General features: G+C 40.7%; 2 protein-coding genes across 2 annotated transcripts in view; both read left to right on the top strand.

Moving 5' to 3' along the window:
• The window catches only part of NHERF1 (NHERF family PDZ scaffold protein 1), a 59946-nt gene that overhangs the window by 4935 nt on the left and 33775 nt on the right, over window positions 1-21236 (top strand). The window lies entirely within an intron of this gene.
• The window catches only part of LOC133233013 (FYVE, RhoGEF and PH domain-containing protein 6-like), a 44326-nt gene continuing 25833 nt past the window's right edge, over window positions 2744-21236 (top strand). The window contains exons 1-4 of the mRNA XM_061393088.1: window positions 2744-2960; window positions 4573-4729; window positions 5915-6002; window positions 20692-20742. Coding sequence (XP_061249072.1) covers window positions 2950-2960; window positions 4573-4729; window positions 5915-6002; window positions 20692-20742 — 307 coding nt within the window. The 5' untranslated portion in view covers window positions 2744-2949. The remainder of the gene's footprint in view (window positions 2961-4572; window positions 4730-5914; window positions 6003-20691; window positions 20743-21236) is intronic.

Below are 21236 nucleotides of genomic sequence, written 5' to 3'. Positions count from 1 at the left end.
TGGTAACTCACTCCAGTATTCTTTACCTGGGAAGATTCCTTGGGTGGGCTACAGTGCATGGAATCTTGAAGAGTTGGACACAACAACTGAACACACTGAGCACTAAGTGAAGGGTTTATTAGCACTTGTTGAGCATAGCATTTGACTTGTCTAAAATATACCTTAGAAGAGGAGTCATTTTTTTTTCTTTTTTTCCCTTTGGTTGTATGGGGTGACATGCAGAATCACAAAATCTGGTTCCTCAAGCAGGGGTTGAACTCTTGCTTTCTGCAGTGGAAACAAGGATCTTAACCACTTGACTACTAGGGAAGTCCATTTCTTGACTATTGCAAATAGTGCTGCAATAAACATTTGCATGTATCCTTTTGAAGTATGATTTTCTCCTGATGGATGCCCAAGAATGGGATTACTGGATCGTACGGTAGTTCTGTTTTTAGTATTTTAAGGAGCGTCCATACTGTTCCCCTGTAGCTGTACCAATTTACATTCCCACCCACAGTGTAGGAGGGTTCCCTTTTCTCCACAGACTCTCTAGCATTTATTATTTGTAGATATTTTGATGATGCCATCCTGACCTGTATAAGGTGATTCAGTTCAGTCACTCAGTTGTGTCTGACTTTTTGCAACCCCATGGACTGCAGCACGCCAGGCCTCCCTGTCCATCACCAACTCCCGGAGCTTACTCAAACTCATGTCCATTCAGTCGGTGATGCCATCCAGCCATCTCATCCTCTGTCGTCCCCTTCTCCTCCCGCCTTCAATCTTTCCCGGCATCTGGGTCCTTTCCAGTGAGTCAGTTCTGCACATCAGGTGACCAAAGTTTTGGAGTTTGAGCTTCCGCATCAGTCCTTTCAATGAATATTCAGGACTGATTTCCTTCAGGATGGACTGGTTGGATCTCCTTGCAGTCCAAGGGACTCTCAAGAGTCTTCTCCAACACCACAGTTCAAAAGCATCAATTCTTCTGCACTCAGCTTTCTTTATAGTCCAACTCTCACATCCATACATGACCACTGGAAAAACTATAGCTTTGACTAGACAGACTTTTGTTGGCAAAGTAATGTCTCTGCTTTTTAATATGCTATCTGGGTTGATCATAGCTTTTCTTCCAGAGAGCAAGCATCTTTTAATTTCATGGCTTCAGTCACCATCTGCAGTGATTTTGGAGTCCAATAAAATAAAGTATGAGGTAATACTTCACTGTAGTTTCGATTTGCATTTTTCTGGTCATTGGTTATGTTGAGCATTTTTTCTTGAGCCTCTTGGATATCTGTATGTCTTCTTTGGAGAAATACCTATTTAGATCTTCTGTACATTTTTTGATTGGATTGTTTGTTTTTATTGACATAGAGCTGCATGAGCTAGTTGTATATTTTGGAGATTAATTCTTTGTAGGTCACTTTATTTGCAGATATTTTTCCCATTCTGTGGATTGTTTTTTCCTTTTGTTTATGGTTTCCTTTGCTTTGCAGAAACTTTTTAAGTTTAATTACGTTCCATTTGTTTACTGTTGTTTTTATTTTCATTACTGTGGTAGCTTTTATTTACTTTCAAATTAGATATGAGTTTGTTGTCCTTCACAAGAAGCTCAAGAAATACTGATACTAATGGTTAGTGTGTGTATGTATGGGGTAGCTATTAAAAGGGATCAGGGTAGAAATCAGGGTCTTTGTTTTGATATTTGATTTGCCCAGTGAATTCCTGAAGGGAAGCAGTTAGAAAGGAGAAAAAGATAAAGCCTAGTAAAGAGTCTGTTTTACCCAACCTTTGCCTTAAGGTTTTTAATTAAATTCCTTTCTAAGAAGGAACAATCTTTTTGAATCCTCAGGACTGTGATACAGTTTGCTATTGTCTTACTTATCCCCTGAGGGTACGCCTCAAAATATATTGAATTCTGGCCAGGTACCATCTCCAGCCTCACCCTTTCCAAGTTCTCTGGAGAGAGAGGGTGGGGTAGGGTGGACCTGTCTTAAAACATGGTATAAATAGTCTTATTATAGGGAAAAGTCAAGGAAAAAGAATGTGTGATGAGAAAAATTTTTAATTTCTATAAATTCTGGTGAATTTATGGGGAGGTTGGATAGAGGGAAGAGAGAGTTTCAAGTCCAGAGTTAAAATGTTTTGTTGCGTCTGTGTGCCAAATACATTGCAGAAAGCTTTGTGTGTAGTATCTAATTAAAGTCTTACAACCCATTTAACAGATGAGTAAAATGGAGCTAGCTCAGTGAAATACAGTAGAATAGGAACAAGGGCTTACATCCAATATTCTCTGATTATCAAGAATGTATCACCCTCTAAATGCCTCAGTTAGAATGTTCCAGCAGTTAGCAAATAATTACTGAAAGTGGACAAAAGGATGCTCCCAATGTAAAATTAATTAAGATCTTCTGCGAACTTTTAAATAAATGGATTTTGTCCATATAGCAGTATTAGAATAATTTTGAGGACTACTTAAGAGTTCCGGTATAATTTGCAGATATCTCCTTAATATAATTGCTAAGTTTGGAGATCAAACCAAAAGATTTAAGAGAAATATAATGTTCTGTTTAAAAACCAAACATCCACTCCAGCCACTCGGGGTGTGTGTGTGTGTGTGTGTGTGTGTGTATGTGTGTATGTATGTATGTGTACTTTCTTATCCAAGTAAGTGGGGTAAGAGGAAGTGGGTGCTTTCAATTTGAACTCTACATGGGAAATACAGTTTGCAGTTCATATTGTTGTGGTAAAGAGAGTGACTGGGGAAAAGCTTTTCATTATATTAAGTGGTATGTGTGTGTACATTGTTTTTCCTCCTCTGAACTGTAACAGGATTTCCGGGATGCAGTAGCCCATGCTTCCAGGCAACTTGGGAAACCAGTGATTGAGGACCGGATCCTAAACCAGATCCTGTACTACTTGCCTCAGCTGTATGAGCTCAATCGGGATCTCCTGAAGGAGCTGGAGGAAAGAATGTCAAACTGGTAAAAATGGGCCGACCCGCTTTCCCAGAGTTTCCAATTTTAGATAAAGGCAGAAGGGACCTGCATGTGACAAAGACTTGTTGTTCCTTACATTGTGTTTATTCAATATGTTGAATTTTCTTGGCGTAAGAATTACCTGTAGATTGATCACTTTATTTATTTATTTATTTTTGACCACACAGCACATCATGCAGGATCTTATTTCCCCGACTGGGGATTGAACCTGTGCCCCCTGCATAGTGGAGGCTTGTAGTCTTAACCATTGGACTGCCAGGGAAGTCCCCTAGATTGATCACGTTAGGTGGCCAGAATTCACTGGTGCACTCAGCTCAGTACACTACATTTTTTAATTCTTTAGTAATGTTGTCTCAAAAGCAAGAAGGGCCTATATTTGGCCAATTTAACTTTCTATAGGTGCCCTTTGATAATCCAAGATTTTTGAGACTGGGAGGAGAGTTTAGTTGATATATTCACGTTGGAAACATTTTTAAATATCTCTCTTTTTGGAACCTCAAAAAGAGGAAACTGCATTTCCTAAAGGAGGCTGTTAACTGAGAGAATAGGGAGATTTTTCTGTTTGGTTTAGGAAATTTACACATATATGACATTATTGTAGGTGCTGTAGATTTCACAACCGGAAAACAATACCAAAGGTTGACTGCCACTACCCGTATTTGAGTGTTAGTCGTTCAGTCCTATCCGACTCTTTGTGACCCTGTGGACTGTAGCCCACCAGAATTCTCCAGCCAAGAATACTGGAGTGGGTTGCCATTTCCTTCTCCAGGGGGTCTTCTCGACTCAGGGATCAAACCCCAGTCTCCCACATTGCAGGCAGATTCTTTTTGCCATCTAAGCCACCAGGGAAGCCCGTTATGATATTTAGACAGTATTATGATATTTAGACAGTAATAGAAAGTTTGGTGACATCTTTGGAAATGTGTGGTGAGTTTGGTTTAGGGGGTTGGATTTACTGTTGAAGTTCATGGGTAACCACCAAATTATTAGAACAACATTGTGTATCACCTACTTTGATGATAAAAAAATTTCCCTCTAAGTTTTATTTATATATAATCCAGGAAAATAACCTCTGCCTGTTTTGGAAATATCTTGCCTCTACATGTTGGGAAAATATGCTAAATAGTGATTAATACTTCACTACGGCCTAAGTATAAAATTTATACTTACACAGTTTAAGGGCTAAGGAGTGATTAAAACTATAATTACACAGTTTAAGGACTGAGGAGTGACTAAAAGCTCTCTTTTAAAGGCATGCTAAAATAAAATGTAATTACAAAGAATTTCCCTGTCCGTACTTTATCATTCGTCTTACAGAAAATTATCTTAGAAATTCATCTGAATTTTCTAAAGTCTCTGGCTGTACAGAAGCAGGAAAGACCAGTCAGGGCTAGCAGACCAGTCAGAACTGGCAGAGTCCAGGCAAAATATAATGATGACAATCGAAATGGGAAAGAGTGGGCATTAGGGGATATATCTTATAAGAAGAGGAAAAAAGGATAAACAGATGGCTTGGAAATGGGACTCTGCTTATCAGTGGATATATTTTGGATCCTGTAATGACTCTTTTTCTTGTCTATCCCTTCTCACTCCTTAGGACGGAACAACAAAGAATTGCTGATATCTTTGTAAAGAAGGGACCATATCTAAAAATGTATTCCACATACATCAAAGAATTTGATAAGAATATAGCTTTGTTGGATGAGCAGTGCAAGAAAAACCCAGGTTTTGCTGCTGTTGTTAGAGAATTTGAGGTATTTTTGCTACCATCCTCTGTTTTGCTACCACTTTCTCTGTTTTGAAGCTAAAACTATCAGTAAATTCCATTTATACCAAACTAGAAAAGTTTTAGAAGTATTAAGATATTGCTTATTTCTTCTAATTTGTATGGTAATTAAACTTTAAAATTATGTGTCAACTTTTCTTCCCTCTTTTCCTTTCTTCTGAAGTCTTCATGCTGTTAAGAATGGAAGTGTGATATATATATATATATATATATATATATATATATATATATATAGCTGTGGCCCAGGTTCTCATCACTGTCCAGTGAGTTGTTCTGTTGCCTTGGCACCAAAAAAACACACAAGACCGGGGAAAGTTAACCATCCAATGTCTAAGGATGCTTGCACAACAGATGCTTTCTTAACATGCATTATCATTATGCTTTCATAATTATCCTGCATACCAGACCCTGGAGGTATATATTTAGAAACAAATAGAACCCTCTGAACAAATTTGAAAAAACTCTTCCCTTCTCACTTGAGCTGTGTAAGAACCCCAGGACATCTTAGGATGCGGGGACATTTTCCCTAGGCCATTTTGTGGTCTCCCCACAGTTAATACCTGTTATGGAGATTGGAGGTGGGGCTCAGAATTGGGCACCAGTATCTGTTATACATACTACAGAAAACAACTTTAAAGGCAGAATCAAATGTCCTCATGGTCAAGTCAAAAGGGTTCCAGAATCAAATGTTTCCATAGACAGTGTGATTTGGGGCTGTCCTTTGTAGCCGTTCATCTGAGAAAGTTTACATTCTTCAGGCTTATAAGAGGTTTGTTTAGCAAGGCTGTTTTTCAGGTTGTCTTGAATTTCTGCCTTCTCCCCAGTACCAACTATTGTTATTATGAGTATATTGACAACAGGCTCTGATGTTTATTTGAATCCAGTTCCCAGTAGTTTTATTTCTGGGCTGTGAATTTTCCTCACGAGTCAGTGATTTCGGAGACCTATCTGCAAGAGAGGGTGGGCTCCATGATGAGTCAGCTCTGGTCTCCCTCTCAGCGTATGAGTTGTGCCTTAAAATAAAGGGAGTATCTCCATGAATCCCCTCCTGGAGTTGCTGGCTATTTAAAACTTGGCTTCCCGAGCACCTGAGTCTGGGTCTCTTGCTTCGGAGGAAAATGTTCGTGTTTACTTTGGATGCCTTTCCTTTCAGATGAGCCCACGCTGTGCTAATCTGGCCCTCAAGCACTACCTGCTCAAGCCGGTTCAGAGGATTCCCCAGTACAGGCTGCTGCTAACAGGTGGGCTTCTCTGGCAGATTACCAACCAAGGAACTCCTGTCACACTGAGGATACCCTGCTTTTCCTGAGAACACTTCTGTTTTTCTGTCTATCCAGTAGCTGCTTTTCCTAACAAGGAATTTATACATTGCTGGTGGCCTCACATAGACATCACCAGAACTGAGCTTCTTCCAGTTCTTCGATCATCCATGTGCATTCTCTGCTCTGGGCATTTCTACATGTTAATTTGTTTTGCTCAGAACTTCTTTTACTGTCCCAGCCCCAAAACCTTGGGTCATTTTACCTGCTTAATATTACTAATTCCTAGAAGGTGCTTTTCCAGCGACTCAAGAATGAGGTTTAGAGGATCATTCCCACATATTTGAATATCAACTACGATGACCCTGGGGCTTACCTGGTGGCTCAGATGGTAAATCTCCTACTATGCAGGAGACTTGGGTTTGATCCCTGGGTTATGAAGATCCCCTAGAGAAGGGAATGGCTGCCCAGTTGAGTATTCTTGCCTGGAGAATTCCATGGACAGAGGAGCCTGGCAGGTTACAGTCCATGGGTTCACGAAGAGTCAGACACAACTGAGCCACTTAAAACACTTTCAGTTTTTCACCATGGCCCTAGTCACTTACTTCAGAGGGTTATTATAAGGATTGATTGATGAGCTATGTGCTTAGAGTAATGCCTTGCTCATAGTGAAAGTGAAGTTGCTCAGTCGTGTCCGATTCTTTGCGACCCCATGGACTGTAACCCACCAGACTCTGGAATTTCCAGGAATTTTCATGGAGTTTTCCAGGCAAGAGTAGTAGAGTGGGTTGCCATTTCCTTCACCAGGGGATCTTCCCAACCCAGGGATTGAACCCGGCTCTCCCACACTGCAGGCAGACACTTTACCGTCTGAGCCACAAGCATTGCTCATAGTAAAGTCTAAATAAGTATTAACTCCTATTATTAGATCCTTATCATCATCATCATCACTGTCACTATGTCAGGCCATTGTCTGTATCTTCTACAGCTTCAAGATTACCGGGCTGCGTGTCTTGTTTACCAATGTAATCGTTTAAAAAGAAGAAGGAAAAGAAAGCTATGATTTGAATGGAGGCTCAGGACTTTATATTCATTGGCTCTTTAAATCTTCACCATAGCTATGCATATTTCACATATTAAGTTGTTTGGCATTACAAAAAAGCCAATATAGTCTCAGTACGAAGCATAGTATCAAACACATACTACTAGGTCCTCTGTGGTATTTATGGAAATGTATTGGATGTGCAATACCTTAATATATATATAGTACCATTAAGAGTTGTTTCTAGAACTTCTCTGTATGTCTGTGGTTAAAACTCCCTTCTTCCAATGCAGGGGGTACAGGTTCAATCCCTGGTCTGGGAACTAAGATCCTGCATACCAAAAAAAAATTTGTTTTAAAGGAATTGTGTCCAAATACACAAGAATATTCAAATGCCTCCACAACTCTAAATTCAGTCAGTTGAAATTTTATGTAATAGGTTTTGAGGTACTTGGTTCCTGTTAGTGTTCTTAAGAAATGGCATGCATGCTTTTATCCTTAATCACTTTCTCTTAAGCCAAGAGCTTAATGGAATGAGGGAAGTGAATTCTGGAAAGCCAAGATTTCTTGATTTCCCTTTAGGCAAAGCCATCCTTCCAAGCTTCCCTGGTGAACCACTGGTGAGGAATGCCTGCCTTCAGCCCCAGGATTGGCTACCCTAGATATTTCTACTTAATTTGAATTTCTTGCTGTGAATCAGGCACTGGATTTCTCTCTGGACTGACATAAGGCAAACCAAATAATTTCAGGATATCCTGTCCATCTGTACTTTCTTTCCTCTGCAGTTGGCAGAGATTTGGAATACACAGGGCAAAAGGAAGTGCCCATGCATGTGTTGTGTTTTTGCTAGATAAATTCAGTGCTTTATCATAAATGAGCTATTGAAGGGCTCAGGCTATTTCTACAGCTGTTGAATTAAGTACTGTTTTTAGTGGCAAAAGACAACTATGGTTTTCAAATGGGAGAAGAATGGAGCAAGGTTCTGAAATTTTCATGTAAAAATATTTTTTTCCCTCACTATGACTGATCCAAGTAAAAGTTACACATGTGTTTAATGTAGGTTTCATGCTGGGTTTGATTTTAATTGATGAATGGTGAAATAGCAACAGTAAGTTTTAAAAATTCTCTTTAAGAGAACAGGTTTCACTTGTTTCATTGTTTTATAACCAAGATGATATGAGATTGGAGTTAGTTTTGAGCTGTGTTTTGTTTAATCTTAAAGCCCCCCCCCCCCCATTTCTTAACTTGGAAAATCTACATTATTTAAATGATGTACAATACTTTATATATAGTAGACTCTTAATAATTGTGGATTTATTGAAAGGTAAATGACTTGTTCAAGGTTGCAAAGTCAGGACTAAAGTTAAAGAAAGAACATAGACTTTGTAAAGCAAAGATTTCATATTCATTCTGTGCCTTTTCTTCCATTGATTCAGATTCTTCCCTTCCTCCCCCCTGACCTGAGTCCCCCATCCCTCCAAAGACATCTCGGATTACTTCAGTTCTCCTTGATCCTTCGTGTCAGTGCAGTGTGACTTAGTAAAGATTTATTTGGTGTCTTGTTTATTTGCTAATATTTGTATGACTTGAATATTGATTCCTTAGTTTGATTATAAACCCCTTGAGGTCAGTGAGTGAGTTGTTGTTGTTGTTTTGTGGCTTCTCTGGGCCTCGTTGCTGTCCACGAGCTCTCTCTAGCTGTGCCAAGTAGTGGCTACTCCTTGTTGAGATGCAGGGCTTCTCATCGCAGTGGCTTCTCTTGTTGTGGAGCACGGGCTCTAGAGTGCAACTCAGTAGTTGTGGCACACAGATTATTTCCTGTGCAGCATATGGGATTTTACCAGACTAGGGATCAAACCTATATCCTCTGCACTGGCAGGCGGATTCTTAACCTCTGGACCCCCCAGGAAGTCCTGACGAGTAAGTCTTTAATTAATAATTCATAATTTAGTGTACCCAATGTATCTGGGTCAGTTTGGGATCACTTGAAAGCTATTTAGGAAATAATTTTTGTTGATTTTAAGCTACATTTAAAGCATCCTTTTAACCAAAATATCTTTAGCCTAAAGAACAATATTGAGAGAGAGAATTTCAGGGATGTTCTCTTCTCCAGAGAGGTGAAATGTCCTGCCCCAGCAACACAAATAGTATTAACTGAAGAATCTATGATCATATAATCCTAAGGACATATGGGAATTGATGCCAACAGTTTGTTTTATATGTCTTTTTACTTAAAACTCTGACTTTCCAATACTCCTTTTTGTCATGTTCTGGTTTTTCTTTTCCTTGCAAGATATTTCTGCTTTAGTTATCAAAGTGCCCCTGTGTATGCATTTAGATTTTTTAGAAGTTGGACTTCAGGTCTTAGGTTAGCATCAATTCAGATGTGTGAATTAGCTGGATCCTCATCTTTGGATAAACAAACTCAATGATTTAATCCTCCCAACAACCCTATGAGGGAAGTACTTTTATTTCCATTTTAGAAATGCCAGGGGCACAGAAAGAAAGAGTGAGACTATTTGAGACAACTCCTGACAACTTTGATTTATTGGGCAGAGAAAGGGAAGGATTCCCGCCCGGCTTGGTGTAAGTAGATTTGTGCCCACTTTGGCTTCTGGGGAAGGGAAGATTGAGAAATGCAGGGATGGAGTGCAGATAAGATGGTTTCTTTTGGAATTCTTCTAGAGAGAGGTAACTGGAAATCCCTGGATACAGCAGTCCTGCCTCCTATTCAAACAACCAGCCTGTTGTCATGCAGTGTTTTCTTCAGAACCTACTTTGGGTTTTTAGTGGTTATTTTTTTAGGTTCTCTCTTCCTTCATTGTAGTAAAATTTCCAAGTAAATTCTTGATGTTTTTTTAAGCTCAACTCAAAATAGGATCCAAGAAAATGTCTATTGTGTAATGAAATGCTTAAGATCAGATTTTTTTTTTTAAGTAGGAAAATAAAGTGACTTAATTTAAGAAGAGAAACTTGTAAATTCTGCCTTTATTTTGGCCACTTAAAACCAGTGGATCTGGCCAGATCTTTATGTCTGTGTGGTGCCCAAACCCTGTTTGGAGTTAGGACAAAGGGGGATCTTGAAGCAACAGTGAGGGAGTGGTTTTTTTTTAAGCGCGCAGATGCTGCTGAAGAAACAACATTAATTTTTATTTTCTACCTCCTCATCAGTTCAGGGTAGAGACTATCTTTTTTATCCTAAGTCAGTGCCTGCATAGATTCTGGAACATAACAGGGACTCAATAAACTGAAAGGGCTCAGAGAAATAAGCAGTGTTCCTTTTTATGAGGTTGAGAATTCCTATATGGTAGTGCCAGTGAACATTTGTTGGATGGATGGATCGATAAATTGCTTTTAAGAGTAAAAACAAGTCTTCCGGTTATCCAGAAACAAACCTGTGGGAAAGGACTGAAATGCTTCCCTTTCCTCATCTTGCCTCCGTCGTAGGATTTGCTGACTAGTTTTCCTCTGCTCTGCTTCCTGCTCTTTCCATTTCCCTTTTTATGATTCAGGCCAGATCTTTCTAAAGTCATGCCAAGTTATGGCAGTATCTTCCTACTGGTCATGGTGTTCTTATCAGGCCCCCTTCCAAGAAGACCTTGGGAAAAAACACACTCCTCCTGTGTCTCCCGTTGGCTCTCACACCACCACACTCAACACTACTAACACCAGATATATGGGCTTTTTTTCCCTATACCAAGCGATTCTCTTCAGCACCATCTTGGTGTCCTGTAATTCAGGGGTCCCCAACCTCTGGCATCTAACACTTGATAATCTGAGGTGGAGCTGATGTAATAATAATAGAAGTGAAGTGCACAATAAATTTAATGCACTTGAATCATCCTGAAACCATCCCCCCACCCCTGGTCCATGAGAAAATTATCTTCCACAAAATCGGTTCCTGGTGCCAAAAAGGTTGAAGACTGCTGCTGTTATTTAATTCAGTTCTGACACTATCTGCCTAGAGATAGTGGGCTCTGATCCTTCCAAACTTCAGGTGCCATTCACAAGTCTTGGGCTGCAACCTCTATTTCTGACTGATGGACTGTAAATCTGGGTTCCCATGACTTTCTCCTTAGGTTTGAAAATTTGCTAGAATGGCTCACAGAGTTCAGGGGAACACCTATTTACATTTACTGGTTTATTGTAGAACGGTATGATAAAGCATAAAAACGAGCTTCATATGGAAGAGATACTCAGGGCTAAGTATGTGGGTTGGAACTCCCATGCCCTCTCTGGGTACTCCAGCTCCCTGGAACCCCACCAAATCCTGTCCTCTGGTATTTTTATGGAGGCTTCATCACCGAGGCATGGCCCATCATTAACTCCACTTCTAGTCCCTCTCCGCTTCCTGGAGGATGGAGAGTGGTGCTGAAAGTTTCAGTCATGGTTTGATCTTTCTGGTGACCCATCCCCATTTAGGAGCCCACTAAGAGTCACCTTGTTACAACAAAAGATACTTGTTGTCACCTAGGAAATCCCAAGGCAGCTTTGGGGGCAGGGGGAGGGGGTGGTGTGTGTGCGCACGCGCATGCTTGTGTGTGCAAGCACTAAGTCACTTCAGTCATGTCCAGCTCTTTGTGACCCTATGGACTGTAGCCTGCCAGGCTCCTCTGTCCATGGAATTCTCCAGGCAAGAATGGGAGTAGGTTGCCTTGCCCTCCTCCAGGGGATCTTCCAGACCCAGGGATCGAACCCATGTTTCTTATGTCTCCTGCATTGACAGGGAGTTCTTTACCACTAGCATGTCCTGGCAAGCCCATTTTTGTCAGAACTAAAGTCAAAGAACAGAAAGAAAGGGAAGTTGCTCAGGTGTGTCTGACTCTCTGTGACCCCATAGACTGTAGCCTGCCAGGCTCTTCTGTCCATGGGATTTCCCAGGCAAGAATACTGGCGTGGGTTGCCATTTCCTTCTCCAGTGGATCATCCCACCCAGGAATCAAACCCGAGTCTCCCACATTGGAGGCAGACTCTTTACCATCTGAGCCACCAGGGAATCCAGATATTAGGACAAAAGATGCTCCTGCTGCTTCTGTCATTTAGAAGATTGTAAAGATTTGGGGAACCTTGGGCCAGGAACTGGGAGCAGAGACTCTGCAGTTGGCCTCCGGTATCTGCAGACTCACAACCCACACACAGGGAGGGCTGACTGTACTGTACCCTCTTATATAAGCGAATTGAGCATCCAGATTTTGGTATCTGAGCAGAGTGCTGGAACTAAATCTCCCACAGATAACGAGGGATAGCTGTATATATTTTCTGTCATTTCACAGACATACTTTTATTTTGCTTTTTAGGAAAGTTGAAAATTTACTTATCCTACCACAATGAGGGATACATGTCATTACACATTTATCCAAAGTCAAGAATGAACTGTAATGGAAACTGTGGATTTGAGGCAGTTATGGTGTATCAGTGTAGGTTCCTCCATTGTACCATATGCGCCACTCTGATGGGGTGTGTTGATGATGGGGGAGACTAAGCATGTGTGAGCGCGGGGGATATGTAGGAAGTCTTCATATCTTCTCCTCAGATTAGCGGTAAATGTAAAACTGCTCTAAAAAGTTAAATCTTACTTTAGAAAAAAAATTATTGGTCCAGAGTATAAAGACCACAACTATTAAACATGCTCTTTGTAACTGAAGAATTGTGCAAGCCTTACTTTCCTTTGCTCTAGCTGCATTCATTATCTGACTCTCTCCTCAAACCTGACTGTCAAGGGCAGATTTTCTCCTCCATTCATCGACCACTTTCTCATTCAAGCAGTATTCACATGGCTGGCACTGAGCTGGGCACCTGTATGTACAACACAGTGGTGGTCCCTGCCCTTATGGAGCTTACAGTCCTGTTCTTTGGGAACCGCACCCAACCCCTCAGGTTCCCTCCCAGCTCTTCCTCTTCTTGCCTAGAATTTATATTGATCTGGTCATTTGTTTGAGTGAGAAGATCCTGAGGATTTATTTTTGTAAGCATCACCTTCTCTTTTTGGAAGGAACCTTTCCTGGCTGGCTCTGTGGGACAAGTGTGCTTCTGGGCTCCCCTTGTGGCTCACTGGTAAAGAATCTGCCTGCAATGTGGGAGACCTGGGTTTGATCCCTTGCTTGGGAAGATCCCCTGGAGGAAGGAAAGGCTACCCACTCCACTATTCTGGCCTGGAGAATTCCATGGACTGTATAGTCCATGGGGTCACAAAGAATCGGACATGACTGAGTGACTTTCACTTTCTTTCACTTTTGTGTGTGTGAAAAGTATGTTACATAATACCAAAAAAAAGTCCCTTTTCATCTTCTACCATTCAGGGATGACTATCATGTATCCTTTCAGGTTGTTTGTTTTTGCTGCTGTTGTTAGGATTTGGGGTTTTATTTGTGGGGGGGATGTCTCTATTTTGTTATATGCACTATAAAAGTTTCAGTAAAAAACCTTTTATTTGTGGAAAGTTACTACATTGGTGTTGAAACAAGGTGAATCATTGGGGATCCTAGTGAAGAAAATATAATGAAAAGTGTAATTTAAAAATTCCTCTGAAGTATTTTTTTCCATTTCTGTATGTGGCAGAGGAACCAATCCTTTGAACTTTGATTAAATTCAGATCAGGTAGTTTCTTTGATCTTGTTCAAGATATTAATGTTATATTATAAGTAACTTTAACAACATATTATATTACTTTTCGTGTAATCTTGGCCTTTAGTCCAGGATGGCATTAACTCCCTCTAGGTTTTAGAAATCCAGGATTTCCCATTTTGATAGAAAAATGGGATATTGAAAACATCTGTTACATCTGCCGTAGTGTTCTGAAGCTATAAATTTGAGTTGTGAACAGGCTAATAAGCAGATATGACAAAAGATCAGAATCAGATTAATGCATGACTTTTAAAAATCCCCACTGAATATTGAAACTTTGCTTCTGAAAATTAAAACCTCTGCCTAGCAAGTGTTTGTTTGAAAACCATGGGCTAATTTTCTACATCTGAAATCATTCTAACATTTTCTCTAGAGCAAAACATGATGAAAGGCAGGGCTGTCCTGGACACCAGCCAAAGAATTTCGTCTCTAAGGAATCCAAAGCCCTTGATATAAGGCAGCTCCATCCTTGAGAAATGGGAGGGTCATAACATTCAAAATTCCTATTGTAATTAGCTCAGCTCTAGTTCTGTTGCAATTCAAAATACTTTATTTGCAACTGCAATTCGTTGATAACTGGGTTGGTGGGGACCAAATATGAATAAGAGGTTCTTTAAGTGGGCCTTGGCCTCAACGAAGCCATTTCTGTATATGTGAGATTCTCACTTGGTAAACTGGCAGCCTTAATGCTTGGAAAATGTTATCCAAGAAGAAGAGCAATCTCAATGAAGTAAAAATAATGGATGTTTACATTTGTTGGGAGATTTCCCTCTGGGGTTGATTCCTCTTAAGGGCCTTCTGGATATGCCAAGCCAACCTGTCCTGCTAAAAAGGAACTGAAGGGAGAGTCTGTCCATTATAAGACCTGCTCTAGAATTTTGCCCTACGATGAGCCTGGCATCAGGTTTGGTTTGTGAGTTCTTTGGGCATGGCCCTCTGGAACAGACTGATCAAAGTCTTAAGATAGGCCAGTATTGCCTCAAGTGGCTATGTCCTGATGGGCTCCCTGCCGAGTTCCAAGTCCAGCCTTCACTCTGCTCACCTTATTGGGTGCCCTGGTGAAGGACTGCATCAGCCCAGGAGAATTGGACTTTTTAATTTTTTTTTAAGCTTTTTGGCTGTGCCGTGAGGCATGTGGGATTTTAGTTCCCTGAGCAGGGAGCAAACCATAGCTCCTGCATTAGGAAGCACTGGACTTTGGAGGAAGTCCTGAGAAATAAATGGTCTTTTTAATTCACAGAAAGGCATTGTCAGCTTTCCTAGAACATGAATTGGTGAGCCTGAGAGCCTGGAAAGGTCACTTTACTAACTTAGGGAGCTCTGGACCACATACTGAACTGAGAAGGGTTCCCAACTGAGTTCTCCATATTTGAGAAGCAGGAAAATTAGAGCAAAGACTGGAGCACTTTTTAATTAATCAGACCCTCCGAGCATCATTTCAGCTGCTTAATAAAATATGGAGCAAAAAGTGGTAACCCCTAAGTGAATGTCTTCAGTTCAGTTCAGTTGCTCAGTCATGTCTGACTCTTTGCCACCCCATGAATTGCAGCACGCCAGGCCTCCCTGTCCATCACCAACTCCCGGAGTCTACTCAAACTCACGTCCATCGAGTTGGTGATGCCATCCAGCCATCTCATCCTCTGTTGTCCCCTTCTCCTCCTGCCCCCAATCCCTCCCAGCGTCAGAGTCTTTTCCAATGAGTCAACTCTTTGCATGAGGTAACTTCTTTTATTCGTTTGTCCTAGAAATAAGTTAAGGCTTTTACTGTATATACCCAGAATCTTTTCCTTTTCATTCCCCGCCCCCCACCCCCAATGTTCTGGTACAGCTTTCTTCGGCGCTCAGCCTTCTTCACAGTCCAACTCTCACATCCATACATGACCACAGGAAAAACCATAGCCTTGACTAGACGAACCTTTGTTGGCAAAGTAATGTCTCTGCTTTTGAATATGCTATCTAGGTTGGTCACAACTTTCCTTCCAAGGAGTAAGCATCTTTTAATTTCATGGCTGCAGTCACCATCTGCAGTGATTTTGGAGCCCCCAAAAATAAAGTCTGGCATGGTTTCCACTGTTTCCCCATCTATTTCCCATGAAGTGATGGGACCGGATGCCATGATCTTCATTTTCTGAATGTTGAGCTTTAAGCCAACTTTTTCACTCTCCTCTTTCACTTTCATCAAGAGGCTTTTTAGTTCCTCTTCACTTTCTGCCATAAGGGTGGTGTCATCTGCATATCTGAGGTTATTGATATTTCTCCGGGAAATCTTGATTCCAGCTTGTGCTTCTTCAAGCCCAGCGTTTCTCATGATGTACTCTGCATATAAGGTCAGTTTTCATTCCAATCCCAAAGAAAGCCAATGCCAAAGAATGCTCAAACTACTGCACAGTTGCACTCATCTCACACACTAGTAAAGTAATGCTCAAAATTCTCCAAGCCAGGCTTCAGCAATATGTGAACCGTGAACGTCCAGATGTTCAAGCTGGTTTTAGAAGAGGCAGAGGAACCAAAGATCAAATTGCCAACATCTGCTGGATCATCGGAAAAGCAAGAGAGTTCCAGAATAACATCTATTTCTGCTTTATTGACTATGCCAAAGCCTTTGACTATGTGGATCACAATAAACTGTGGAAAATCCTGAAAGAGATGGGAATACCAGACCACCTGACCTGCCTCTTGAGAAACCTATATGCAGGTCAGGAAGCAACAATTAGAACTGGACATGGAATGTCATTTAGTCCATCATAAATTCAGGAAACATTTGCTGAATATGCAATTTTATTGCATATTCTTTTAGATGCTGGTAATATAAGAGTAAATAATCAGGCTCCTGGTCCTCCTGCAATCCATAGTTTAGCATTTGTGTTTAAAGGGATACCTGACACCATAGAACCATGTTCTCAAATTTGAAACGCTCAACTTTGGAATGCTACCCTTTGTATATGCTCATTTCCTCTGTTCTTTGCCATCAACCGTTTCTGAGCAAACCGTCCAGGAATCTGACTGGGTGCTGTTGAATTAAAAAGTCCCCGATTCTCACAGATGACTCTTCTTTAGGAAGTGGTTACTATACCTCTGAATAGTTTCTGCTTTAAGTTGCTTATTCATTGATGAGGCAATCAAGAAATGGTAAGGCTTACTAGGAGTTCATGTATTGAACACTTAGAGCTCTAACAAGATATGGTGTTTTTTAGGTTCTCATTCTTTTATGAGAACATGAAAGACTATGTCCTGATATATGAGGACAAAATTCACTTGCTTAATCCTTGAGGCTGCACATGCTAAATTAGTTTTGTGCTGCTACTGTTGGATGATGGTGATTATGGGGATTAATTAACCTTTATTAATCAAGGGTGCCACCTGGTGGCCAGAAAGTACATTTTTGTGGTGCCCATGCAGACCTCACCAGCCTGTTTTTCTTTGACATAAATAACTTCAATAGCATTTGAGGCATTTTTATTACTGAAGTTTTGAAAAATTCTTTGCTTCGTTTGTTGAAAACAGGAAAGACATGGAATACTATAAATCTAACATGGCAAATCGAAATGACTCCTGTGTTCTCATTTTTTAAAATGATCGCCAGCGGGATCAGTTCAGTTCAGTTGCTCAATCGTGTCCAACTCCACGGACTGCAACACACCAGACTTCCCTGTCCATCACCAACACCTGGAGCTTGCTCAAATTCATGTCCATCGAGTCGGTGATGCCATCCAACCATCTCATCTTCTGTTGTCCCCTTCTCCTCCCGCCTTCAATCTTTCCCAGCATCAGGGTCTTTTCAAATGAGTCAGTTATTCGTATCAGTTGGCCAGCAGGATACTAGGACCTAAATGATATGTAGTGAACAATTCCACATGACCAATGCAGGCGTGTCTGTCTGGTCTCCCTTCCTGTGTTTCACCTGGCTTATGACAGTCACTGGGACAGCTGGTGATTTCATTGCTCCTTCCATCTGACTCAGAGGGTGATCAGTCTCCTGCTCATTCTGTAGTTAAGGCATGGAGTGATTCTTAACTGAGGGGCTCATGGTTGGGTCTTCCTAGAAAAGGTAAAAGTTCTCAAAAGGAAGATGTACTGCAATGAGATAACCTGAAAATACAGATGAATACATTAGAAAGTTGAAATTCTAAAATTCACTTCTGGAAAGCTGAATTTTGAAAGGTGAATTTTAAGTTGTTTTTTTTTTTTTTAATTGGCAAGGAAAGTAAACCTAACCCCATTATCTTCTTGATTAATAGTATGATTTTGCAACAGCTTCATGGTGGGGTTTTTGCCCAGCCAATTTGTGTCTTTCCACTTTGTTCCTAAAAGTTTAGGTTGGCGAGCAGTAGCTGAACTTGAGTACAAGGGAAGAAAATGCAACTCAGAAACTTATCAGGCTCAGCATAGTGATTCTGAGGTCAGGATTTCCTAATACGGACAACCTCCAGTGACCGCTTTTGGTTTAGAGAAATGTCTCAGTTTGCATAGATATGTTTCTGTATTAAAGAATAAGAATCAAAGACAAAATAGGAACTTGATGTGAATCTGATGCTTAGGTAAATCTGCTTTCGTTCATGTGCTCTTCTGCTCCCCCAGGCTTAAAGGAACATCCCTTTTGACTAATGATGTAGCCTAAAAAGAGTATGTTTTTCTTCCTAACCCTGTCACTCTCATGGAAACATTAAATATTTGAATTCACAAAAGATGACTTATACAGGGAATGCATTCTGATGGGGTCAGAGTGAGATTAAATTCATTTTTCATCCCTGGATGAGGCTAAGTACAGTGTACGGTCAATATATTTTGTTAGTTTTGGAGACTTTCTTATTTGATTGGAAGAATGCTCTCCAATGTGTGTTTGGATTAGTTTGGGATCTAAATTGCTTGTGATGGCCTCTGGTGAGATAGAACTTCTGCTGTGGCTCACAGAAGCTTAGTGCTGTCTCCCACAGTATCTCACGGTGACTCACTGCCAGGGCTGGGTAGTTACAGTGTGCATGTCTAGACTCACAGGTTCTTAGATCAGTGTCTCAAAGACGTATAGTTTCAACAGCTGGGTGTGTATGTTTATGTCATCTATTAAGTTTGAAAAGCTGGCACCAATATCCAAGTTTCTCTTTGTGCCTTTTTGAGCATGACTTCATAAATCCATGGGATGAAATTATATTTGTTCCATAATATTGCTAAGTGGAGATTGCATGGTACTAACTCACTTCAGTCGTGTCTGACTCTTTGCAACCCCATGGACTGTAGCCTGCCAGGCTCCTCTGTTCATGGGATTCTCCAGGCCAGTGGAGTTGGTTACCATGCCCTCCTCCAGGAGATCTTCCTGACCCAGGGATCGAAACTGCATCTCTTAGGTCTCCTGCATTGGCAGGTGTGTTCATTACCACTAGCGCCACCTGGGGAGCGCAAGTGGTGTGATGGTCTCTGGCAAGATAGAACCTGTGCTGTGGCTCAGAGAGGCTTAATGTCATCTACGGTATCTCCTAGTGGAGACTGGATCTGATAAAATGCATTCAGTCTTTTAATATGCCTTTCCTCTTTCCATTTCTAAGCTCCCACAGGAATTAGGATTGATTTTAGCTTTTACTGCCTTTTACCCACTAAGACAAAATCCTATATGAAAAAAATCTTTAAAAAAAAAAATCATTAAGTATTTCTTGTCCCTTGTATGCCACGTCTCTGGCTAAGTGGTATGAGAGAAAGATGGTATCAGATGTGGGCAGGCCCTGCCCACAAGAAGCCTTGAATCTAATGAAAAAAAAAAATGATAGAAGGCATACAGTGAGTAACTGCTGTGTTATATATTATTCAAAGGGAAAAAATATTTCTTTCAAATGGAAAGTTTGGTAGGGGAAGAGGAATTTGAGATGAGCCTTGATGAATTATGAGTAGAATTTTTATATGCAGAGACAGAGAAAGGATTCGGAAGAAGGGTGCATTAAAGACAAAAAGTATAGAGCCAGGGAACACATAGGAAGTGTTTAATAAATTGTGTAGAATCAAACTTTAATAAGAACAAAGGGCTGGTGTAAGGCAGTAGCAAGAAAGAAAATCAGAACAGTCAACAGGGACCATGTAGTGGGATCTTGAAATTACAGGAAATGGGATTTGTTTTAATTTGATAGTTAAGTCGTTCAGCATTTCTCAACTGGAAGTGTCACTTTGAAATCCAACAATATTCCTTGGTGTTAAAGACTTATTAAATATAACCTATTGCCTTAATTTATTTTGTGTTGCAAGAGCTGCTGTGTACCATGTCGCTCATTTACAGACCATCTGGACCAGGGTTTCTTCACTGCAGCCCTGTTGACAACGCCCTAATGTTGACATTAGGACGATCCTGCGCATTTGGCAGATGTTAAGCGGCATCTCTGGCCTCTAACCCCTCAATGCCAGCGGTGTCCCCGTTCACCCAGTTGTGATCATCAGAAATATCTTCAGTCGTTTTCAAATGTCTTGGGAGGTGGGTGTGGGGCAAAGTTGCCCCCGTTTGAGAACCACTGGTCTAGACACACATATTGCATTTTTTGGGTATGTATTCTGGGCATTATTAGACTCTTAAGATTGATGAATCTGAGTCCCTTAGGCATTCAATTTATTAATGCTTGAATTTTGGAAGTAGACGTACATCTGATCTTGGGATTAAGGTATTTACTGTGTGTTGGAGTAAAAGTGTTGAGCTGGTCATCTGGAGACCTGGATTCTGATCCTGGCTCTGCCACAAAGAGGTGGGATTACTTGGGTGAGACGTGTCCTCAGTAGCCCGGTTACTCATCTCTAAAATCACCAGTGCAACCTGTAGGCTCTTTCTTAGCTCTGATTCTGTGTCCTGATTTCAAATTGACCCCAGGGCTTTATTCTTCCATTTTTAGAAAGTTAGCACAACCGGAATGAATGTGTATACGAACCAATAAGGCTGACTTATTGGTCTGACTAATAAGGCTGACTAATTTTTTTTTCCTTAGTGCTTTATTGTACTAAATAACTATATATATATATTTTTTTCACCTTTTCTAGATTATTTGAAAAATCTCTTAGAAGACTCTGGAGATTACAGAGACACTCAAGGTAAATGATTTCTGTGGTCTTATGTGTTAGAAGTTTTTATGTTACATTCATTTGGACCTAGAAAGTAAAAATGTAACAAAACCCATATACAAAACTGTGTTTTATTCATAACAAGCCTTTTTAAACTCTGTTTTGGGCAGATGAAGATGGAACTAGATAAAGTGTTAGTGGCCTGGAAGCAGGTGAAATTATAGGGACCAAAGATGCCCATGGTCAGGCAGCCATGGGAGCCAGCCTCCTGAGAGGGTGGTCCCAGCATAGTGTGTGATCAGGAAGCGTCGTCCTCCTGGGCTCAGTCTGTCTGTGCCAGGGTGCGTTCACCTTCAGTAAATGTCCACCAGCTTTCGAAGGCAGAGATTGAACCAGTTGATCTGCAGCATCCTTTCAGGCTTTAAAATCATGAGTCCATGAAGTGACCAAACAATACAAATTAGAGGTAAGGTCTAAAATAATCTATTATTCTGGGACTGTTTAAAGATGGGCATTAGGTTTGC

Source organism: Bos javanicus, chromosome 19, assembly GCF_032452875.1.
Source record: "Bos javanicus breed banteng chromosome 19, ARS-OSU_banteng_1.0, whole genome shotgun sequence".
Taxonomy (NCBI): domain Eukaryota; kingdom Metazoa; phylum Chordata; class Mammalia; order Artiodactyla; family Bovidae; genus Bos; species Bos javanicus.
Note: the sequence above shows the minus strand (reverse complement) of the source record. Positions and strands in the feature narration are given on the sequence as shown.